General features: G+C 25.9%; 1 protein-coding gene and 2 non-coding genes across 4 annotated transcripts; all 3 read right to left on the reverse strand.

Moving 5' to 3' along the window:
- Positions 1-592: 592 nt before the first annotated feature.
- Positions 593-686, reverse strand: LOC149518447 (small nucleolar RNA SNORD24). Its single transcript, XR_016343375.1, has one exon. It is a non-coding gene; the product is annotated as a small nucleolar RNA SNORD24 (small nucleolar RNA).
- A 108-nt stretch (positions 687-794) lies between these two features.
- LOC149518448 (small nucleolar RNA R12) lies at positions 795-870 on the reverse strand. Its single transcript, XR_016343365.1, has one exon. It is a non-coding gene; the product is annotated as a small nucleolar RNA R12 (small nucleolar RNA).
- Positions 871-12,327: 11,457 nt separating this feature from the next.
- On the reverse strand, positions 12,328-16,360 carry LOC111286735 (2-oxoisovalerate dehydrogenase subunit beta 1, mitochondrial). Of its 2 annotated transcripts, none has more exons than XR_002689871.2 (13): positions 16,134-16,360; positions 15,943-16,054; positions 15,784-15,819; positions 15,609-15,668; positions 15,450-15,507; positions 15,251-15,348; positions 14,479-14,568; positions 14,310-14,378; positions 14,153-14,239; positions 13,905-14,000; positions 13,749-13,821; positions 12,658-12,744; positions 12,328-12,564 (listed from the first exon to the last, which is right to left on the reverse strand). XR_002689871.2 is itself a non-coding variant. In XM_022876905.2 (13 exons), the coding sequence occupies exons 1-13, from the start codon at positions 16,340-16,342 to the stop codon at positions 12,529-12,531; spliced, it is 1,116 nt and encodes a 371-aa protein (XP_022732640.2). In that variant the 5' UTR covers positions 16,343-16,350; the 3' UTR covers positions 12,328-12,528. The 2 variants fall into 2 exon arrangements, 1 of the variants encoding a protein (XP_022732640.2); XM_022876905.2 differs by having other exon boundaries at positions 13,749-13,826; positions 16,134-16,350.
- Positions 16,361-21,867: the final 5,507 nt, after the last annotated feature.

Below are 21,867 nucleotides of genomic sequence, written 5' to 3' on the forward strand. Positions count from 1 at the left end.
AAATATTATATTACTACATAATATATTAATATATTATTGTATAATATATTAATAAATAAATAATATTATATTAATATTAATATATTAATAAATGTTATTATATTAAGATCATTATATTATTAATAACATATGGACTCTAAAAACTTCAACTAATTTTCTTATTTTTTTTTTCATATTTTTAAAACAAAAATATTCTTACCAAACATATTCTCAAATTCAATAAAATAAAAATAAAACAAAAAGAAATTTTCGAAAACATAAAACATAAAATACACAACAATTTCAACCGACCCCTACATTTTACTTGTCATTTTACCAAATAAATTTCCATTCCTTTCAGTTTTTCTTTTTGCCAGAACCTTTGTTTTCATTTTAAAAACAATTTTTATTAATTTTCATAAAATTTAGAAAAAAAAAAGAAAACGAAATTTGTTATTAAATAGTAAAAAATAAAAACAGAAATATTTTTTTAAAGAATTCAGAATCCAAAATACTTGATTTCTTTTGTCGTTAATTATTAGTCATTATACTTAGAATCAAATTCAGTTTGACTTCAGTTAAAAAAAATTCATGAATATGAGAAAAGTAAAGAAGCCTCAGAGATCTTGGTGGACAAAAATCATCAGATGGTGGTTTAAGAGATAACCCCCATCAAGAGTAGCAAATATTTTCTAACATCACAGGCCTCAAATTCTTCGATTAATCACAATAATAATTTCTTAACAAAATAAAAAAATTTTAAATAATAATTTCTTAAAAATTAAAAAAAAAAAGAGAGAAAGAAGATCATGAGAAAGAATCAGAAGTAGCTGGTAATGTTATCACATTGGAATCAATGGGAATCCGTCTGATTGATTTCATCATATTCCATCACGTCACTTCTCATCTCTATATCTAGTTTAAAAAATAAAAAAAAAAAGAAAATAATGTATCTACCTTGTCACCGAAAACCCCTATTAAAAAACAAAAGATAATCGGAGCTAAAGGGAGAGTATACGCAGAGGAAGGCTGCGCATACAAAAGCCGTCACTTTGGCCTAATGATAGATCCTTTGATCCATTCAGTACAAAGATCAAAGAATTGCAATTACTAGGCCTTCCTTTAAAACAAAAATCAAATAGGAAAAATTTTATTTTCTCATTCCAAGGTTTTTTCTTCTTTAGCAGAAGCGAAAAGCAGAGCAGGTTGGGAAGTTGTGGCTCTAATCTTGAAAATATATAGAGAGAGCGAGAGAGCACTCACAAACGAAAACCCTAACACCTTCTTTAATTGGGCTTTGACTCTGTAAGCCCAATGCCCATCAGCCCAACTCATAACCAGGGTCTATTTCTTTCTTCTTTCCGGCTAACTTCCTTTGATTAGTTAGAAGCCGACGTTGGACGGAATTAAGTTCAAAAAAATTCGAGTCATTTTGGATTTAAATTTTTATTTTTTTCAATTATTACAAAATTAAGTTACCTTAAATCATATATATATATATATATGTGAGAGAGATTTAATTAGAGAATAAATAAATACCCAATAAGATATGTCACATAGATCTCTCTTCAATTAATTATTTAATTTTAAAAACATTTAAAATTTTTAAAAAATTGACTTAGTAAAAAATTATAACCATTTTATTTGTATTTAAATTTGATAAAATTTATCTCAAAACTCCCTATATGTATAACATATAAACTTTAAATTACATTTTCATATTCAATTCCTAAATATGATAAACTAGATTTTTTTACCCCATGGAATTTTTTATTATATTTTTTATAATTTAAAGTTTTAATTTATATTAATTTTTATATTATATATAAATAAAAATATTCATAATCATTTATAATTTGAAATTTAAAATTACAAAAATCATCTATATATAAAATTATTACGAAAGAATCTAAATATATATTATGAAAGCTTTGAATTATTAAAGAAAAACAACCTATAAATTTTAATGAGAAAATCAATCTCTTGTTTACAAGTACATGTGCTCTTAAAAGTATATATTATTTTAATATGAAAATTAAGATTTACACATATGATATATCATGAAAGATTTTTTCATGTTTGGTTTTGAAATTTTATTAAGCCAAATTTTTATTACAAAAATCTGATTGTTTTATCTTTTATAAAGAAGAAAATATTGATTGTAAAAAGAAATCATAAATATATTTTTATAATTATTTAATTTATAAAAAAAATTTAAAATTTTAAAAATATAGTTTGTCCAAATTTAATTTTAAATTAAGATAAAAGAGATTAATATAATTTTTAAATTGAGATAAAATATCTTTTTCTTTTATTTTAAATCATAAAAAAAATAAAGACAAAAAATTTGGTAAATAATAGTGATTCAACTACAAACTTTATTTATTTAAATTTATGTAAATATTGATTTAGACAGTATATAATTTTTTATGATTCCTAAGATTTATAAATTTAAACTTTAAAAACTATTTGAATTTTGTATTTCATGTATATGGTAAGAGTGAGGTATGAGATATATTTTTTCATGTTTAAATTAAGATAAAACTAATATACTTTGAAATACTTGGATAAAAGGCAAATTTTGAAACTTTAAAATTTTTACAAATTGAATAATTGATTGAATAAAGTTATTTAGGATTATCTTACGTGTCAATAATATAGATTGTCCACATAAGTGTCCACGTAAGCAAATCTTATCATATTTTTATGTATATTATAATATAATATTATACTAGTTTGTACCTCGTGCAATGCATAAATTAATTTTATTTATTTAAATATTTATAGATACATAAATTAATATTATTTAATTTATATTTTTAAAGTATATATAAAATACATATAATAGTTAGGTTACAACATGTTCGTTGTTTTTATTTATAGGGTTTGAATTATTACCAATTTTGAATTAAAAAATTAAAAGAATTTAATAATAATAATAATAATAATAATAATTACTATTTTTTTTACAATTTCACTGGTTAATTTTCATTTAATATAAAAATAACATAAACATGTTAAATAAAAATTTAAAAAATTTTTATTTGTCTAAAAAGAATAAAAAATAATATGATTCATGACTTATTAATTTAATAGCACTTTATTAGGAATATCCACAAGTTTAGAATCGATCCAGAAAAAAATCTAAATAAGATATTCAATCTGATTAAAGAAAGCAATAAAGAGATGCCATCAATTACAACCTAGCTAAAGGATATACTAAATTAGAAACTTAACAATTGTAAATTGATATACTATCTTTAAAATGTTGATTTATTGCAAATTAAAAATAGAAGGTACCTCAAAAATGCTAAAACTTCTTTAATGTGAAAAAGATAATTGTTTACAATTTTAAATTAGAAATGAGAGGTTGTTATAAATCATAAGTGATAGATAAGATAGATTTGTTTAAATTTAATTCAATAAATGTGTGTGATTTTAAATTGAGAAAATATATATTTTAAGTTATGAAGAAAAAGACACAAAATAATTACTAATATTACCATTACAGCAACAACATCAAATAAGGAAAAAACTTTTTGATCATGTACATCCTTTATTATTAATTCAACTGTTCTTCTTTATTTTAGAGACTCTTTTGTTATTCTTGGAGTGGTTGCTCTCAGGGTGATTATGTTGCTAACATTTCTTCATTTTCTTTTTGCATGTTTATCTTTTTCAATTCCTCTCAAGATTGTAAAGAGAAACTAAGTTTCGGCTGTTGATAATTCATATACACTTTTCAAGAAAAATGATGTCATAAGATCAAATAAAAAACATACAAAAATGAGACTTTCATACAATGCATCACCAAAGATTGTGAATTTATATATATATATATATATATATATTTTATATTTATAGAGTCCATACAAAGATTACATATTTTTCTCGAGCTAAAAATATAAAAAAAAAGTAAATTAAATTATAAAAAATGCAATGATTACTTTTTATTAAATTTTAATATATCTTAAGAAATGGTATAAAAAAAAAAAAAAGAAGAATGAAGAATTGAGTAAATGGAAGAGAAAATTAAATTATAAAAAAAAGTATTGAAATACCTTAAGTAAAAAGTATTGAAATATCTTAAGAAAGAATTTAATAAAAAATAATATGCATGTTGTGGAATTATTAAAAGTGGAATGACACACCTTTATTAAATTGTGATATTGATCAAAATACTACTAAATATTGAAACAATAAAGTTGAAAGATAAAAGTAAATCATAAAAAGGTATTGACATACTTTAACTAAAGTGAAATATTGATGAAAACCTTCAAAAAAAAAAATGAAAATTGTTAGAAAATGTGTGCTGTAAAAGGAAAAAAATGAATAAAAATAATGTGCATGTTGTGGAATTCACTGTACACCAGTTGTGCTTGCATATGGTTTTGCAGCCATGTAATACGACCCAACCAACTGATCGATGGTCAGCAGAATGTTGATTGTCTGGCCAGGGCCGATAACCATGACATTGGTGACATAAGACTTGGTATAGCTGGCAACAACGGCAACGACTGTCGTCTTGTTAAATAAACTAAAACCTTTTAAATGATGAACCCTCCAATCCTTTGAAAGGAAAATTATCACCTTTTTCACTTCTAATATAGAACGCCAATTCCCAAGAGATTCCTAAAGTCACATTTATTCATATATTTTATTCTCTTTAATTAAAGAATTTAATTATGTGGGATAAATTTTATTGATCATTTTGGAAAAAATTTCGAATAACCAATAATACAGTTTTGTGTAAAATAAGGAAATCGTGTTTGGCAAAAAAATGAATGAATTGTGGAATCTTTAGACTAGTTTGGATTCAAGAAAGAAAAATGTAATTATTTTTGTTTTTGTAATTGAGTCCAAAATGCATGTTCTATGTTGCATATTGTATATTTGAAACTAAAAATAAAAAGGAAAGCATGTTGAAAATGAAAAAAAAAAAAAATCAAAGAGCCTGATGGAAACTAGTAAAGAGATAAGATGGAATAGGTGAAAGAATAAGAAAATGATGAGTTGAGATCATTTTGGGAAAAAATTGAAGATTTAATTGGATAGGAAATAGAAGGTAAGCATAATTAAGAAAGAATTTTCTTTTGAATAAAAGGAATATTATTGGTGTTGTCATTCATTTTGGGGCATAAAAATCATGAAGTTCTAGCATTTGCATAGGTATTGGCATTTGTAAAATCAAGTTCTGTAATTGTAGAGAGTACTCGAAAGAAATTGATTTTTCAAACTTACATTTAAATCTTTGGGGCATTCATGTCATGTATGAACATTGGTATTTGCATTCATGAAAGGCATTTGCATCATGGAAAATAAATTTGCTAGTAGATTTATCATGCATCTTTTTAGGTACATTTGTCATAAAAAGAAATTTGCATCTGGATCATTGTAGGGTCATATGCATGGAAAGAACATTGGCATCCGCAACATGGAAAAGTCACTAGCATTTGCATTGTGTATATGCATCATGAAAAAATTCCCTCATGGATTCTTGTATTTGCATTCGTATAATTTGTTAAGAATTGGCATTTGTGTCATCATTGCATTTGTCAAATTTGGTAAATATTAAAAAAAAAAGAAATCAAGAACACTTTCAGTTGTAGAAGAGTAAAGAAGGAAGTTTTTAAGAAAAAAGAAAAAAATGTGTCAAGGTTTTCTGGTGATAATACCTTTTTTTTATTATTCAATTCCCTTGGTGGTGATATTTAAGTTTTTTTCTACATGTTTTTCTATGATTCATTTTTCTTGATGGTGATAATCCAAGTTTTTTGCATGCTTTACAATGATATGTGGATTAAAAAACTTCTCAGTGGTGATATCCGAGTTTTCTTTATGTTTTGGTGATAGCATATGGATTTTGCTAAAACTTCTCAATGGTGAATATTCAAAAACTCCATATTTCATTCAAATCTCAGTGGTGATATCCGAGTCTTCAAAGTCTAAGTTTTCAAATCTTGACGGTGATATTTGAGTGTTCAAAATCCAAATTTTAAATCTTAATAATAATATTTGACTCTTTGTCATATTTTTCGGTGGTGACATTCGAGCATTATTGAAGTCTTTTAACAAAATTTTTATATGCACCACTCAATGGTGATATTCGAGCATTCAAGTTTGAATTTCATTAAAATTTTCTTGGTGGTGAAATTCAACCTTTCATTAAAACTCTCTTGGTGATGATATTTTAAAAAATTTTCAAAATTACTTGATGATGATATCCGAATATTTATGTCTGAATAGCTTTAAATATTTTGGTGGTAATATCTGAGCTTTTTAAAATTTTCTTGATGGTGATAATTAAGTTTTTTCAATAGTAATATCCAAAGTCATTTGCATTTACTTGGTGGTGATATTTGAGTATTCTTCAATTGTGATATCCAAAGTCATCTGTATTCTCTTCGATGGTAATATTTGAAGTCATTTGTGTTTACTCAATAGTGATATCCGAGTACTCTTTGATGGTGAAATCTGAAGTCATTTACATTTATTCTATGGTGATATTTGAGTATCCATATTTGAATTTGCATTCCTCTCGGTGGTGATATCCAAAGTCATTTCTACTCAATAATGATATCAGAGGTCTCTTCGGTGGTGATATCCAAATTCATCTTATTCTTCAATGGTAGTATCAAAGTTTTCATTTAGATTTATTTTCAAAAATCTTTGAAAGCAAAAAAAACAAAAAAAAAAAACAAAAACCTCCAACACAAAAACAAACAAATAGCACACAAGCAACACCCTTTCAGCCCTTGGTTTCAAACAATATCAGTATCTTTGATCTTAGCATTATTTTTTATTCTTAGAGGTATTCAAAGAAGGGTAACTATAGATAAGTAATCTGTCTAGACAAAATTCAATCATTTGTAAAGTTCTTAAAATCCTACTCGGTTTACATCCAATATTTCTTTAATTTTGACAAGTTTTTAAAATCAAAATTTGAACCAATTTGACTCAAACGTCCCAAGGTCAAACTTGGTCAAAATTGGTTAAAATGGATATAATTCAGGTTAACTTTCAAAATTCACAACCAATTGGAATCAATATGACTTGAAATTAAAATTTTTGATTTTAAAGCATTAAAAAACCTAATTGCACTTTGAGAAAGGTAAAATTACCAAAATACCTTTTAGGTATATTTTCGTAATCTGACATTTTTGAAGTTGGATTTTAAAAAACTTCAGATCATAATTAAATATTTTTAATGATTTTTGAGAATTAAAAACTTTTATCACATCTTGAAAAGTGTGAAATTACTAAAATATCCTTAAGGGCATTTTCATAAATTGACCTTTCTAATATCAGAATGTCATGAAAAACTCTAGATCATGATTTAATATTATTTGATGATTTTTGAAATATTGAAAACCTTAATCGTACCTCAAAAGGTATGAAATCACTAAAATACCCTTTATAGGTATTTTGTAATTTGACCTTTTCACTTTCAATTTTTCGTAAAACATTTCAAATCTTGTTTTTAAATTATTTGATGATTTCTATTGTATTAAAAACCATGGCAGCACCTTAGAAGGTGTGAAATTACTAAAATGCCTTTTAAGGGTACTTTTGTAATTTGACCCTCATGAGGTCAGATTTTCACAAAAGATTTTATATCTTAATTTCATATTACTTCATGATTGTTGGTGCTTTTGAATCATGAAAATGAATAAGGAAGCATCGTTTTCCAAAAAAATGGCCTAGAAACCAAAAACTTTCTAATAGGGGTAAAATGGTCTTTTCACTTAGTTCTAACAATATTAAGAATCCAATCTATGGTAGTAAGCATTCTCAACCATAGGATGGTCTTACGGGGCTAGATCCAATGGTTAAAGGTGGCCCCTTCCCAAGATAACAAGGTAGAATTTGTAACCATTAGCTGAATTTTTAATCCAAAGGCTTGTATACATTGGAGGGTAGATATTTTGTTCTTTTCATGAAAAGAGCTAGGAGAACATTTGCAAGAGAAGAAAAAGCTAGGATTTGAAAAAAAAATTAATGGAGAAAATAAAAAAATAGAAAAAGTTGGAGAGCTTTCTTAGAGGTATAATTTGTAGTTTCCTTTCTTTAATTTCATAGATTTTTCATTGCATTTTCATATCAATTTTTTTTTTTGTTTCTTCTTGAGAAAATTTACTTTTTTGGGTTGTTTTTAGCTTTTAAATTGATCTAAAAACTCAATCAACTAATCCATAGATTGATTTGAGACAAAAGATCACAAAAAACAAAAAACAAAAAACAAAAAACAAATCCACCATTACGACCATTTAGAGGTTCAGACAAGCATGGATCCACCATGACCGAACCTCCTTTTGATTCCATTTGATGATTTTGTTGCTTCTAAATAATGTTTATGGTGATTAGATGATTATTTTTCTTGTATTTTGCATGAATTTTGATTAGCTAATGATATGTGTTTGGTGTTTGGCTAATGTTTTTGTTTTTATGGTTTCCTTATTATTTTATTTTGTAACATGTTTGATGAAATTCCTCTTATGATTAAAATGTTTCTATATGATGAATACCTTGATGGTTGATGCATGTTTGAGTTGAATGGAATGACAACATGGTTGTGGGAGGGCTTAGGGAGGTTCGGCCAAGCCATTCCCATGCTTGGTTGAAGCCTCCAAGCTTGTTCGTGGCTAAATGTTGGTTCTTTCATCCTTGCTTGCTTGTGTTCTTGCATGATTCTTCAAGTTTTTAATGTGTTAGATTAAATTTTTCATGAATAAAATGCTAGTTTAGTAGGTTGTTTGGTGATTTTTGTGTTTATTTGCTTGAATTTCAATAGAAAAAAATGGTGGAACATGTCTTGAAAGTTTAAAAAATTTTAGTGTTTGATCCATTTATATCATATTTTCACATGCACATTAAGTTTGTTAGATAGTTTTAAATGCCTAGACTTGTAATTAGTTTGTTCCTTACTCATGTATTTTTCATGCATCAATAATTACATTTTTACCAATAGCACTTTTGTTATTTGTCACATGCATCAATATTAATATTTTTACCAATGACATTTTAGTTATTTGTTTTTATCACATGCATTTCCCATGAAACCCCACATTTCAAACCCTAAACCACTCATGAACCCTAAACCACCCTCTAAACCTTAAATCACCCTTGAAACCTTAAACCACCAATCAAACCTTAGCACCCATGAAACCTCAAACCACCTATGAAACACTAAACCACCCTTGAAACCCTAAACCACTCACGAAACCCTAAATCACCCATGAAACCCTAAACTAAACCCTAAACCATAGCCTTAAATTTTAAATCTAAACCCTAAACCTTAAACTTAAACCTTAAACCGTAAACTTAAATCCTAACCTTAAACCTTAAAACCAAATCTTAAATCCTAAACCAAACCTTAAACCCTAACCTGAACCCTAAACTAAACCTAAATCCTAAGCCAAACCCCAAACTAATCCAAACCCTAAATCGAACCACAAACCCTAACCTAGACCCTAAACTTACTTCAAACCCTAAAAATTCAAACCGATCAAAACCCAAAAACCAACCCTTGATCCTATTCATACATTTGCATTTCATTTCACTTTGTTATTAAATGCATTCTTAAATTGTCATGCATTTATATTTTGTCATTCATATAAATCATTATGCATTCATATTATTATCATGTTTATGCATACATGCAAAAAGTTTATAAATAAACTTTTTCAAAGAAAAATGTTTTTAAATAAGATGACATTTCAAGTAAAAAATAGTCTTCGAGATTTGACCTAAATATAAGGGGATATAAGGGAATTCTTGATGACTATCATTTATACAAGGTGTTATGTCGATTTATGGGCCAATTTGAAAAACCTAAAGTTAGAAATGCTTTTGAAGCTCGGCCTAAATATATAGAGTGAAAAAGGTATCTCGATACTTAAGACTTTTTCATCTTAATCCAAAAATAAAATGTTTTATTTCCAAAAGAAAAAGTTGATTTGTTTTCAAAAAAAAAAGAAAAGAAATTTCAAGTTTTGCAAAAGAAAAAAAATAATTTCTAAACATTAGAATAGGACATGTAATCAATTAGTACAATTTTCAACGGGCGCTGTGTGGGTGTTAATATTTCCTTACGCGTAATCAACTCTTACATCTAATTTTGTTTTCGTAGACTATGAAAATATTCTTTTGTAAAATTTTAAACCCATTTTAAAACATTTTATTAAAAGAACAAAATTTTTTTACAACCATTTATACCCTAAGAAAGATTTATGACGATTTTTTATTTTGATTTTTGTTGAAAATGCTTTTTTAAAACCCTGCTTTTCTCATTTCCCATCATCCTGCAAACGAACACTTATTGGTCTCGAAATGTCGTGACATATTAAGTATAATTTTATTTTAAAATATTAATTTAATAAAAATAATAAATACAACACAAATAAAAATAATAAATATAACACAAATGATAACTTATTAAAATTATTGCAAATATCAAATTAATATATATTTTAACATCAAACTAGTATATTTTAATTTATATATATGTTATAATTTATAATATAATTTAAAATAAATTATATATTTTTAATTATCATGGACATACATACATATCAATGTATCGTTTAGAATAAATTATATAATCTATTATAATTATATATAGCATCACTTATCATGTGATTTATAATAAAATATATAAAACAAGCAATTAATTTGTTTAAATATGTTATATTTATATTATAATTATATTATTAATTTTTAATCATGTAATTTAAAAAAAATATTTTAATGAGCTATAATTATACTAAAATCTAAAATAATAAGCTATTAAATAATGAGTTACAGTTATACTAAAATAATTATTTATATTATTAATATAAAAAATAATTTTATATTAAATACATATCATAAAAAATATTTAAAATAATTTTATATGATTATATTAAATACGTAATATTGTATTACAATTAAAAGTTTAAAATATTCTTTAGAGATTAATATTAAATTAAAATAAATATAAAACCTATAAAACGTTTTAAATGTGACTAACATGTTTTCCCACAATACACCTATGGCATGTTTTAATTAAACATATTTTTTATATCATACATGTACCAAAGTTTGTGTCAAAATGGCTAAACATGAAATACATTTTTCTAAAACCCAAAAAATTTTTCCCATATCATTTTGACGTCACGTTATCATGTCGTGTTTAAATTTGTCAAATATAATAAAATCACATATTTTTTCATTTATAAAAATATTAACTTCAATTTAAAGCTTACAAATTACAATATTTATATTTACTTTTAAAATATTATTTTTTATTTTAGTTTTTAATAAAATTCTAAGAAAATCTGACTTGAACTTTTGAAATAATATGTTTAGATTTAATTTAATTTGATTCTAAAAATCAATAAATGAAACTTGAAATGATCTTAACCCAAACAATCCCGATGATCAATTCGAAATACTAAACTGAAATGACCCAATCTAAAATTAATTTAAATTTTTAAGATTCGAAATGATCTGAACTAAATTGATTTGATCCAAACCCAACCCGATCTGTCCTATTGATAGGTTTTCATTAGAACTAAATTTAAATTCATGATTAATTTGAATAAAAAATATTACTTCCAATTTTAGCTATTTTGATCTACAGATTTAAAAAGAATGTAAGACTTACATAGTGGCACTCTTCCCTTAACGATATTCATAAATAAATGTATTAAGTTAAATGATTAATATGAAACTTTAGAGAAATACTGACAAAAAAAAAAAAAAAACACTCTAGAGAAATAGAGATATGAAGGTCCGATGAATTTTAAAAAATAAAAATAATATTTAATATAAAGTAAATAATATTTAAATAATACCAAACTATTTAAATCCTGTTTAATCAAGTTCTATCGGTTGTTGACGGATTCAAACTGAAAAGGCCACTGATTCTTCGTCGCATTTTTACAACCATGATGACAGTGGCGCTTGTCGTCCCTTCTGAATTTAATATCCAAAATTGTTTTTATTATTAATTATTAAGGAAAATCTTGTTTTTTATATGATAGTTTGATGTACATCTCATATTTATAGTAGGTTTTTTTATTTTTTTAATAAAAATCTAAACTTACAATGGCACTGTCTAAAGATAAAATTGTATCACATTTTAATATTTTAAGATTTCATTCAGTCTTTTTCAATTAAAATGATTGATGTTACTTCTTGCTAATAAATATATCTATTCTCGCTCTCAAGGCTAGATTTAAATTCTCCCTTATGTAAAAACAAGAAATACGAAAGACTAATGACAGTGATAGTGTCAAATGAAATGTGATTGCCTACTCAGAAATCAAAGCAAAAGATAGGAACTAACTAGGAACCTTGGATAGAAAATTCAATAAGGTATGCTTTGCAATTATTATTATTATTACTACTTAAAATAAGAGTTAAGATGTAGAAACAGTTCTTGCCTTAAGCCAACGCTCCTATCCCCATGATGCAAGGATTGGTATTTGCAATAATACAAGTATTATTTCTTTTTTGTCTTCATCTTTACGAACATGCGTCAATTGTCATGTAGATCTGGGAATTTTTCTAGTAATTGACAGTTGCTTTGATGGTGTCCAATATCTGCACACGAGTAACCACCATAGACTACATGTTAGTGAAGTTGCCAGATAATTCACCCAAAATTTTGAAATTGAAGGACCACGAAAAAATAACCTTGTTCTTCGTTGGCATGTAGAAGGGTTCAAAAACAAGAGGGAATGGGGTGTCAAGGCCACACACTCTTGCTACTGGAGCTTCTAACTGTACAAGCACAACAAAATGCATTTCATTTAACATTTATCCAATACCTGCCTGTCCAAAACATCCATTTTAGCAGTATATTTCAACCGCCAATGACTGTTGCATGCTCACTTTATTTATTATAGTGCTAACGAGAAATACCTAGCAGGAAATGAATGTTGACAATGTTTGAAAGTTATTTCAATAAATGTCAGATGTCATCCTATGGAAGCACAATAATCATTATTTTCTTTGCCAACTACAGCACCAGCTCATCGTGCCTTCTTTAATTGAACAGCCAATTTTGGCATTTATTGTTGCTAGATAGCACAACTGTTGGTTCAACATCAATGGCAAACGCATCCAACAGAAAGTTTAAGTTGGTACTTGGCACAAAAAAGCATAACTACCTATTTACGAGTACCAAAATGCTGTGCAAAAAATGTTCCGTAACAGGGTACAATCAAACCAGCAAACACATTATGTAAATGTGTTGTAATTTTAAAGTAGGATATTTCCTAAAAAAAATTGTTTCAAAAATCAGATGCCCTGAAAACAACTACATTGGGTAATGTAAGTATTTTATATGGATGGAGAACCTCATGGTGTTATCCTAGGTCAGTTAAATCAAATTATTTTCCACATAACCATGCTGCTAATGAGTCCTTCTAGATTGTAGCAACTTAGAGTCAGTTCCATACTTCCATCCCACAAGGTCAAATTCTAGAAACTTTTGGTCAGTTCTGTTCCGATTCATGCACTCTTGTCACCAGAAAGACAACTTAGCATGCTGTACCTCCTCTTTTTTATTTCCTTTCTGTTTTTTCTTTTAATATTATTGGTTTTGGATGGCAGGGGGTTGGTGGTGGCAGTGTGTTTAGGAATTAGAGGAGCAAAAATAAGATTGCTAGTGCCTATAAAAGACCTGGGATTCCATCCTAAAGAAAAAAAAAAAAAAAGGAAACTAGTTGAATAGGCTCACTGTAATAATCCACAAACAGAAGAAAGCAAATGGAATTAATTACCCTTAAGAAGCAACGTTCAACAATGGAAGCTGAGATCTCAGCACCAAATCCTCCTGTAACTGGAGCTTCATGACTAATCTATGCAGAAGAAAAGAACACATTAACTGCCAACCAATTTGATGGGACATATTCATACTTACTAAAAATAATGCTCACAAGAACTCTTCCAGTTTTTCTGACAGAAGCTTCAACAGTTTCTTTGTCCCAGGGTATTAGAGTTTTCAGATCTATAAGTTCACATGAAATTCCATCCTGCAAAACCTCATAGTACAATGAATTTAAATGTTTCAATGGTAAAAATTTTTAAAAGTAACCTGAACATATAACCATATCAAATCAGTGCTCCTTATTGTGTATCACACTATGGTCATTGATCAACAGAACCAAGAAATAGAATTACTAACCTTTTCTGCATCAATACAGGCTTGTTCCATGATGGAGAGTTGCGCTCCCCACCCTACTAGTGTGATGTCACTGCCTTTTCGAATCACCTAAAGTATTGCATTCACGATTTTAAATTAAGATTCAGAATTTTCTATTGAAACAGAAAGAAGCAGTTACCTCTGCTTCGGATAGAGGCAACATATAATCATGCTCAGGCACTTCTCCGACTGCCAAACGGTAAAGCCACTAGAATTCCAAGGAACATTAACAGTTTTAGTCAAAGAAATCATCAAGGACAAATTCTGTACAAATGAAACTTTCAATCTGAGATACGTTTAGCAAGTACCTTTGGTTCAAAAAAGACAACAGGGTTTGGATCACGAATGCATGACAACAGTAATCCTTTCGCTTGCATTGGGCTGCGAGGAATGACCACCTATAGGAGAAGCACTTTTTAGAGGGAGAAGGCTTTATGAATTTCAAGAAGATGTCATTTCGCATGGAAAGTTTAGGAACCAGAAAAAGTGTCAAATGTTTCAAAAACCTCGTGTACATATATTTGAACAAAATGTCTCAATAAAGGTTTAATTAAATAAGAAGTAATTTGACCAACATACAGGGACAAGAAAAGGACAATAGAACAAATAATGCAATAGTTCTTGCCGTTAAAAATACCCAAGTTCAAAGTGCAATAAGTACGCGGCAAAATGTCAGCTAAAGTTATTCAGTTCTTCCATGGGCAAATTAGGAAATGTTCACATGGAGCATATCTTTTTTATCTGATAAAGAACTGTGTGGCAATAGTACATTTGAAGGAAAAGGAGGAAATGAACTGTAAGTGCTAAAAGAATGAAAAGTTTAAAATAGAATGAAATAACATAAGTTTGTGTGTTGTGGTTGCTAATCCATTTACAACTTGCGCACATGGTGCCCAGATTGCATCACAATGATAACCTGTATGATTTCATGAAGTTAATTATCTGAAAGATACAAAATTAAGCTATTTCTATGGTTTTCCTAAGCATGCAAGTACTAATGGGCTACTGCACTTGAAGGAAAAGGATAGCATCAGAGAATAATAAATGAAAGAAAAGGAAGCTCGGGAAGTGGAAATATACTTTGATACCAGGAACATGGCAAAAGAAAGCTTCAGGTGATTGCGAGTGGTAATGTCCACCATGACCCACAGCGCCATAAGGGGCTCTTATTGTCAAACCTGGAAATTTGCTTGAAATGTCATCAAGCAAAGAAATAAAAGGTGCTGGTTGAGAGAATCAGAATGAAAGGCTAAGCATTAGAATCAATGACCAAAGATACCTCCACAATTAAATTGATTGCCGCTCCGGTATCTAAACTTGGCTGCTTCATTTACAATCTACAAGAATAAATTATGCTTAATCAAAAAAAAAAAAAAAAGGAAAAGAAAAAGGTGTAGATTGGGAACTTGAACAGTAAAGAACTAGAGAAGACGCTTGCCTGATCAAAAGCAGGGTAAATGTAATCTGCAAACTGAATTTCTGCTATGGCCCGATTTCCCTGTTCGATGAAAACAAGAACATAGCGATTGTATTAGATAGATTAGAAAGGGAAACTGTTTTAAAGGTTGAAAATTTGAGCTTATGCAGTCAACTGATTCGATGCTCATACTCACCATTGCGGCTAGGCCAATACCAAATCCGACAATGCCCTACAAGATTATTAAAGCTTGAAAATTATTGAAACTACATCTTCTCAAAACAGTAATTATTCAAAAAGACCAATACAATATTATATTCTAATCAGAAATATAATAGACACCCATTGACCTAACCTGTTCACAGAGAGGGGTATTGAAAACCCTAGATTTACCAAATCGGTCAGCGAGTCCCGTTGTGCAACGGAAAACACCACCAAAGCTCACATCTTCTCCAAAAACAAATGCGCTGGGAAGTAAATGGGAAAAGGAAAATGAATTGAATCGTAAATAATCGTAAATAATAAGGAAATTAGAAAGAAACGAACCGAGGATCAGTTTCAAGCGCAATATGAAGGGCTTGATTGATTGCAGAGTAAAGGTTGATGGATTTGGCGTTGGTGTTGGCGTTGGCGTTGGCGCTGTGTTGATTCTCAACATCGCAAGTAGCAGTCGAAAACGGTCTCTTCCAACCATGGCCAAATCTTCTGCCAATAATATTCCTCAAAGCAGTACCAGTGCCCATCTCTAATTTCATTTTCTGCAGCGAACACTTTTCTTCTACTTCCAAATTTCAATCACTGAAAATCACGCCATGCTAATCTGCCACGTGTCATATTTTTTATTGCTTATAATTTTTATTTTTAATTATTACTAGTTTGTAACCCGCATGGATTGTTTTATTTATTTAAATGTACGCTGTAAAATTTATATATTTTTTTTACAATTATATCTAAATTTAAAATTTTATGATAAATATAAAATACAAGATACAAAATATAAATATGTATTCAATTAATTAACATGTCATAAGAAAATTAAATTTTATTATTATTATCTTGATCAAAATATTGAAAATAAATATGAAAAATAAGAGATATTAAATATGAATCAAGAATTGAATATAAATATAATATTGATTTTTTAAGAGAACATATATATTGAATTATCAATTAAATAATTAAAAAAAGTATTGATTACCTTTACTAAATTATGATTTTGATCAAAATATTAAAAAAAATATCATTCAAGAAATGTGTGACAAACAAAATAAATAAATAAATAATGTCAAAAGAAAAAATTCATCTAAGTAAAATAAACAATAAAATTACAAAAATAATATAAATCTTAAAGGAAAATTGAATATTGAAAAAAAATGACGCAGCATATATTATTAATTATTAATAAACTTAAAGTGGTATATGTTTTATGCATTTATAAAGAAATTAATAATAAAGTATTTGATAATTAAAAAAAATGGAAGAGATATATGTGATTTTAAATTTATGAAGAATATTTTTGTTTTAATTTTTGTTGCATATTTATATTAAAAAATCAATAATTTAATTTGTTTTTAAATTTATTAATATTTTAATTAAAAATTAATTATTTGGTTAATGAATATTTTGTCATATATTATTATATTTTTATCTACGTAACGTTAGTTTAAACCCACACGAAAATTTAAATTCACCATCTATATAAAAATATTTTTTCATCTATTTTAGTCTTAATTATTTTCTTAAGGAATTGTATATATCATAGGACATATGAAATAATTTTAAAATTATTATTATAATGCAAATAAACAATAACTATAAATATTATATGTTATTGTGGACCTATGATCTTATTTAACTTATTAAAAAAAGTTTTTTTTATAACATTTAAATTATTTTATACACATAAAAGTAATTTAAATTACGAGTTGGTTATATTTTTATTGTACATGATGAAATTATAATAATACACATTTTTCATGCTACATTTAGTTTTACTGACTATTATACAAAAAATTTTGAAAACATATATTACAAATATAATAATAAAACCATAATATTTTAAATATACCCACATTTTATATAATAATAATAATAATAATAAATAAATAAATAAAGGATTGAAGTCCAAAACTTCAAAATTGTTTTACAATGTACTTATATAATTTAAATGCAAGATGAAAAATACATACATGTTTTATATAAAAAAATACTTAGTTTAATTTTAAATGAAATTTTATTTTTATTTTTTATTAATAATAATAATAAATAAATAAAGGATTGAAGTCCAAAACTTCAAAATTGTTTTATAATGTACTTATATAATTTAAATGCAAGATGAAAAATACATACATGTTTTATATAAAAAAATACTTAGGTTAATTTTAAATGAAATCTTATTTTTATTTTTTATTAGAATAATCTCAATAATCTTATCTCATTTAAATGAAGATAAAAATTATAAATTATATAAAATAAAAAATTTGAATAAATATGATTTTTAATATTTAAAATATTTTTTAAATTTAAATAATAAGATTATTTCCTACAATTAAAAAAATTGTCCTATGTGTCCATAGATTGTCCACATAAGATTACCCATAAGTAAATTTTATCAAGTAAGCATGTATTCTGTAATATAATATTATATATGATATATGATTTTCATTTGCAAGATTTTTTATTTTTTAAATTATATTTTAAATATAAAAGAAGTAAAATTTTTGCATTAAGTTTTAACAGATAATAGACAAATATTTATATATTTTTAATATAAATTATAGCTTAAATATATAAATAAAGTTTTTTTTATTAAAACAAGTTATTAAATAATATTTTAAATAATATAATATATTAAATAAATAATAAAATATATTCTTTTATATATTCCAAGCATTAGAACAAAATACCTCCAATTCGATACCTACTGGACCCAAATAATTCAAATAGATAAAACTTAACACAATCTTTATTAAAAAAAAATTACATTGATTGGATCGTTATAAATCGAAATTCATAGGATATAAGTTATTATATCATCTATATATTCATTAACTTTTTTTTTTATAAAATTTATCTAATATATAAAATAAAAAAAAATAAAATGGAGTGATACGTGAATTTATTAAATTAAGATAATAAATAATATTCTTAATACAATACATATATAAATATATAATTACATAAATAATAAAAATATATTTTTTATATATACTAAGATCTAGACATAACACCTGAAACCATGCTTTGATCTGAACTCAATTAAAAAAAAAAAAAAAACTCAATCTAATTATCTCAAATTAAAAAAAAATACACCAATTGAATCAGAGCAAACGAAATCAATCAGATACAAGTTATTTTGTCATCTCTATATCAATAAGCTATTTTATTATTAAATTTATCTAATGAAAAATAAAAATAAAATAATTTTTAAAAATAAAAAAAGAAAAAGTAAAACCAAAAATACAAAATTTTTAAAAAATTAAAAAAATGAAAAAAACAAAAAGAGGAAGGTGCTACGTTGAAACCCGAGACAAGGCATAATACTTTAATTTGTCACGAACCTAACTTTATCTAAAAGTAATTCGATTTGATCTTGATTTAAAAAAATGCATCTATGTTTGATTGATATGAATAAAAATCAATCGGATATGGATTATTTTATTATCCTACCATTATTAACTTTTCTTTTAAAATTTTTCTAATAAAAAATAAAAGAAAAAACAAATAAAAATTTTTTTAAATATAAATATAAATATAAACATAAATTAAAAAAATTAAAAAAATAAAGAATGAAGGAAAGGAAGGGTGCTACGTGGACACCCTATGGTGTCCACAAATGATAACTTATGTTAACCCGAAACTAAATTAAGAATAATTTTATTTAAAATTATTAATTTAATAAAATAAATATAACATATATGATAACTTACTAAAATTATTTAGAATATCGAATTAATTTATACTTTTAATATCAAATTAGTATAAATTATAAATATTAGGAGGATGCCCGAACGTTGCTATGGGTTAAATTTTTTTTTGTCATCCCTATTAATTGAGTTTTTGTTTTTTGTTTTTTTTTGCAAAATTAACTTAATAAAAAAAGTAAAAGATAACAAACCAATTTAGATGACACTAGATACTTAAATTGACCTCTTTTTTTTCAATAAATATATAAAAATCTAAAAATAAAACTGAAAAAAAAATTAAAAAAATTAAAAAAAACTCAAAGAGAGTGCCATATGAACACTTCATTGAGTTTAAAAAATAATTTTTAATTATCAAATAATAACTTTATTGTTAGAATGCTTGTATATAAATATAAAATTAAATTAATGATAAATATAAACTTTTATATGTACTTTGAAATAAGTATAGATAAAACATTCTAAACACGTTTTCGCTCCGATCTCGTATCTCATAAAAAACTCGATCTATCCTAACTCGATTTGATTCTAAACAAAAATTGTCTCGTATCGAATTAGGAAAATTGAAATCCGTTGAATACAAATTATTTTGATGTCTTTATCAATCGATACCTTTTATCTTAAAATTTATCTAATTATCAAACATAAAAAAGGTGAAAAAGTGTAAAAAAAAAAAAATCAAATGGGGTACCATGTGAATATCTCCATTGACCATACTTGATGTGCAAAATTAATTTAATAAAAAATGCCTAAAAATAAAAGAAAGCAAAAAAGAATGAAAAAAATAGAAAAAAGGAAAATAAGCTCATTAGATTATATACACATCCTAATTAAGTTTAAAATATTAATCTTTTAAATTAAGACATTAAATAATAATTTTATTAATAATTAATAAAAAAGTGAACAATAAAAAGAAAAAAGGAAAAATAAACAAATGAAAGAAAATGGAGATAATTTAGTTACTATAGACATTTAAATTGAATTTAAAATGGCAATATCTTAAATTACAATATAAAATAATAACTTAATTAATATTAGATATATAAATATAAAATTAAATAGATAATACAATATATACTTATATATATCACATGGTGACTTGAGGTAAAACATTATAAATCCACTTTTCACCAATTCTTGATTTCTATTAAAAAAAAAGAAAGAAAAAAAAAAAAAAAGAAAAGAGAAGAAAGAAAGATGATATAGCTCTAGGGTGAAAACCCTACAAAATGATAGTCTAGAACAAACCTTGAAGGCCTTAAAAGTCAACCCATACTCTTTGAAAGATTAAAAAATATCAAGGTTCCAAAAAGTTCAAAATGCATAAAATGGGATTATTATTGAAAATTTAAACTTTCTTTCTTTATCCCTAAATGATCTAAAATTTTGAGCCTATCACAATTGACTTTGCATCAATTAAAATGCCATATTTAGATACTAAAGAAAATGTCGAACATGTTTTGGTTTTCAAGAGATTCATATTTTTAGAAAAAATTTTGTTTCATTTGTGAGCCTACTTGAAAAGTATACATCTATTTTATTCCCTTTAAGTGGTGAAGCCCTTTTTGAATGAACTAAAACCTTTACATCTTGAACCATCTAATTTGTTGAGAAGAAAGTTGTCACCTCTTTCATGGTTATATTTTTTTTTGTGAGCCTTATTTGTTTATTTTTGTTATCCTAAAACCGTATTTATGCATGCTTTAAGTTTGATCATGAGAGTTATCATTCATTATCAACAATATCATGTCAAATGCAATATCTTTTTCAATCAATGGATGAATAAAGAAAACAAAAGGGGTATCCATTATGATCTTGGATAATTTGGTTTCACAAATTTTTAAGAAGGAAGAAAACAAATGTACAATTTGGTGTGACAAGAAATATGGATAAATGAAACGGTATAAAAGATCCATTTTTAAATTTTCAAATACTAAACATTAGGATGAATCCAAAACATTCATTTTTGATATTCTTTCAAAAACCTTGTTTCATTAACGGCTTGATCAATACTATATCATCAAATACTATCATGCTTCTTGACCTATCAATCGATGCTTTGTCCTCTATTTCTTTCCACCAAACATGTTGTTACCTTATATTTTCCTTGTATTTCAAATTTATGGCCTAATTATTTCTCTAATTTCTTTCTTATACCTAAGTTGCTCTTTCGAGTTTTCAACTCAAGTATTTCCCTTATGACTCATATCGTTCTTTTTTTAGGGGTTTTAGCTTAGATCCTCCTTATTTTTCCCTTCTCTTCTCTTTTTTTCTTTTATTTTACTTTTTTTAAGCAAAGTATTTCTTGACAGCATCTGAATTCATAGGATTTGGTAATTTTTCTTTATCCATTTCTG

This window comes from Durio zibethinus, chromosome 6 (assembly GCF_047325235.1).
Source record: "Durio zibethinus cultivar Kanyao isolate XHJ-2024 chromosome 6, ASM4732523v1, whole genome shotgun sequence".
NCBI lineage: Eukaryota > Viridiplantae > Streptophyta > Magnoliopsida > Malvales > Malvaceae > Durio > Durio zibethinus.

Excerpts from the sequence above, each read along its gene's own strand:
- LOC111286735 (XM_022876905.2), bottom strand. The coding sequence starts at position 16,342 with ATGAAATTAGAGATGGGCACTGGTACTGCTTTGAGGAATATTATTGGC. Across the intron at positions 16,055-16,133 it reads GCGCTTGAAACTGATCCTCG|CGCATTTGTTTTTGGAGAAG; the intron begins GTTCGTTTCTTT and ends TTTACTTCCCAG. Across the intron at positions 15,820-15,942 it reads ATACCCCTCTCTGTGAACAG|GGCATTGTCGGATTTGGTAT; the intron begins GTTAGGTCAATG and ends ATAATCTTGTAG.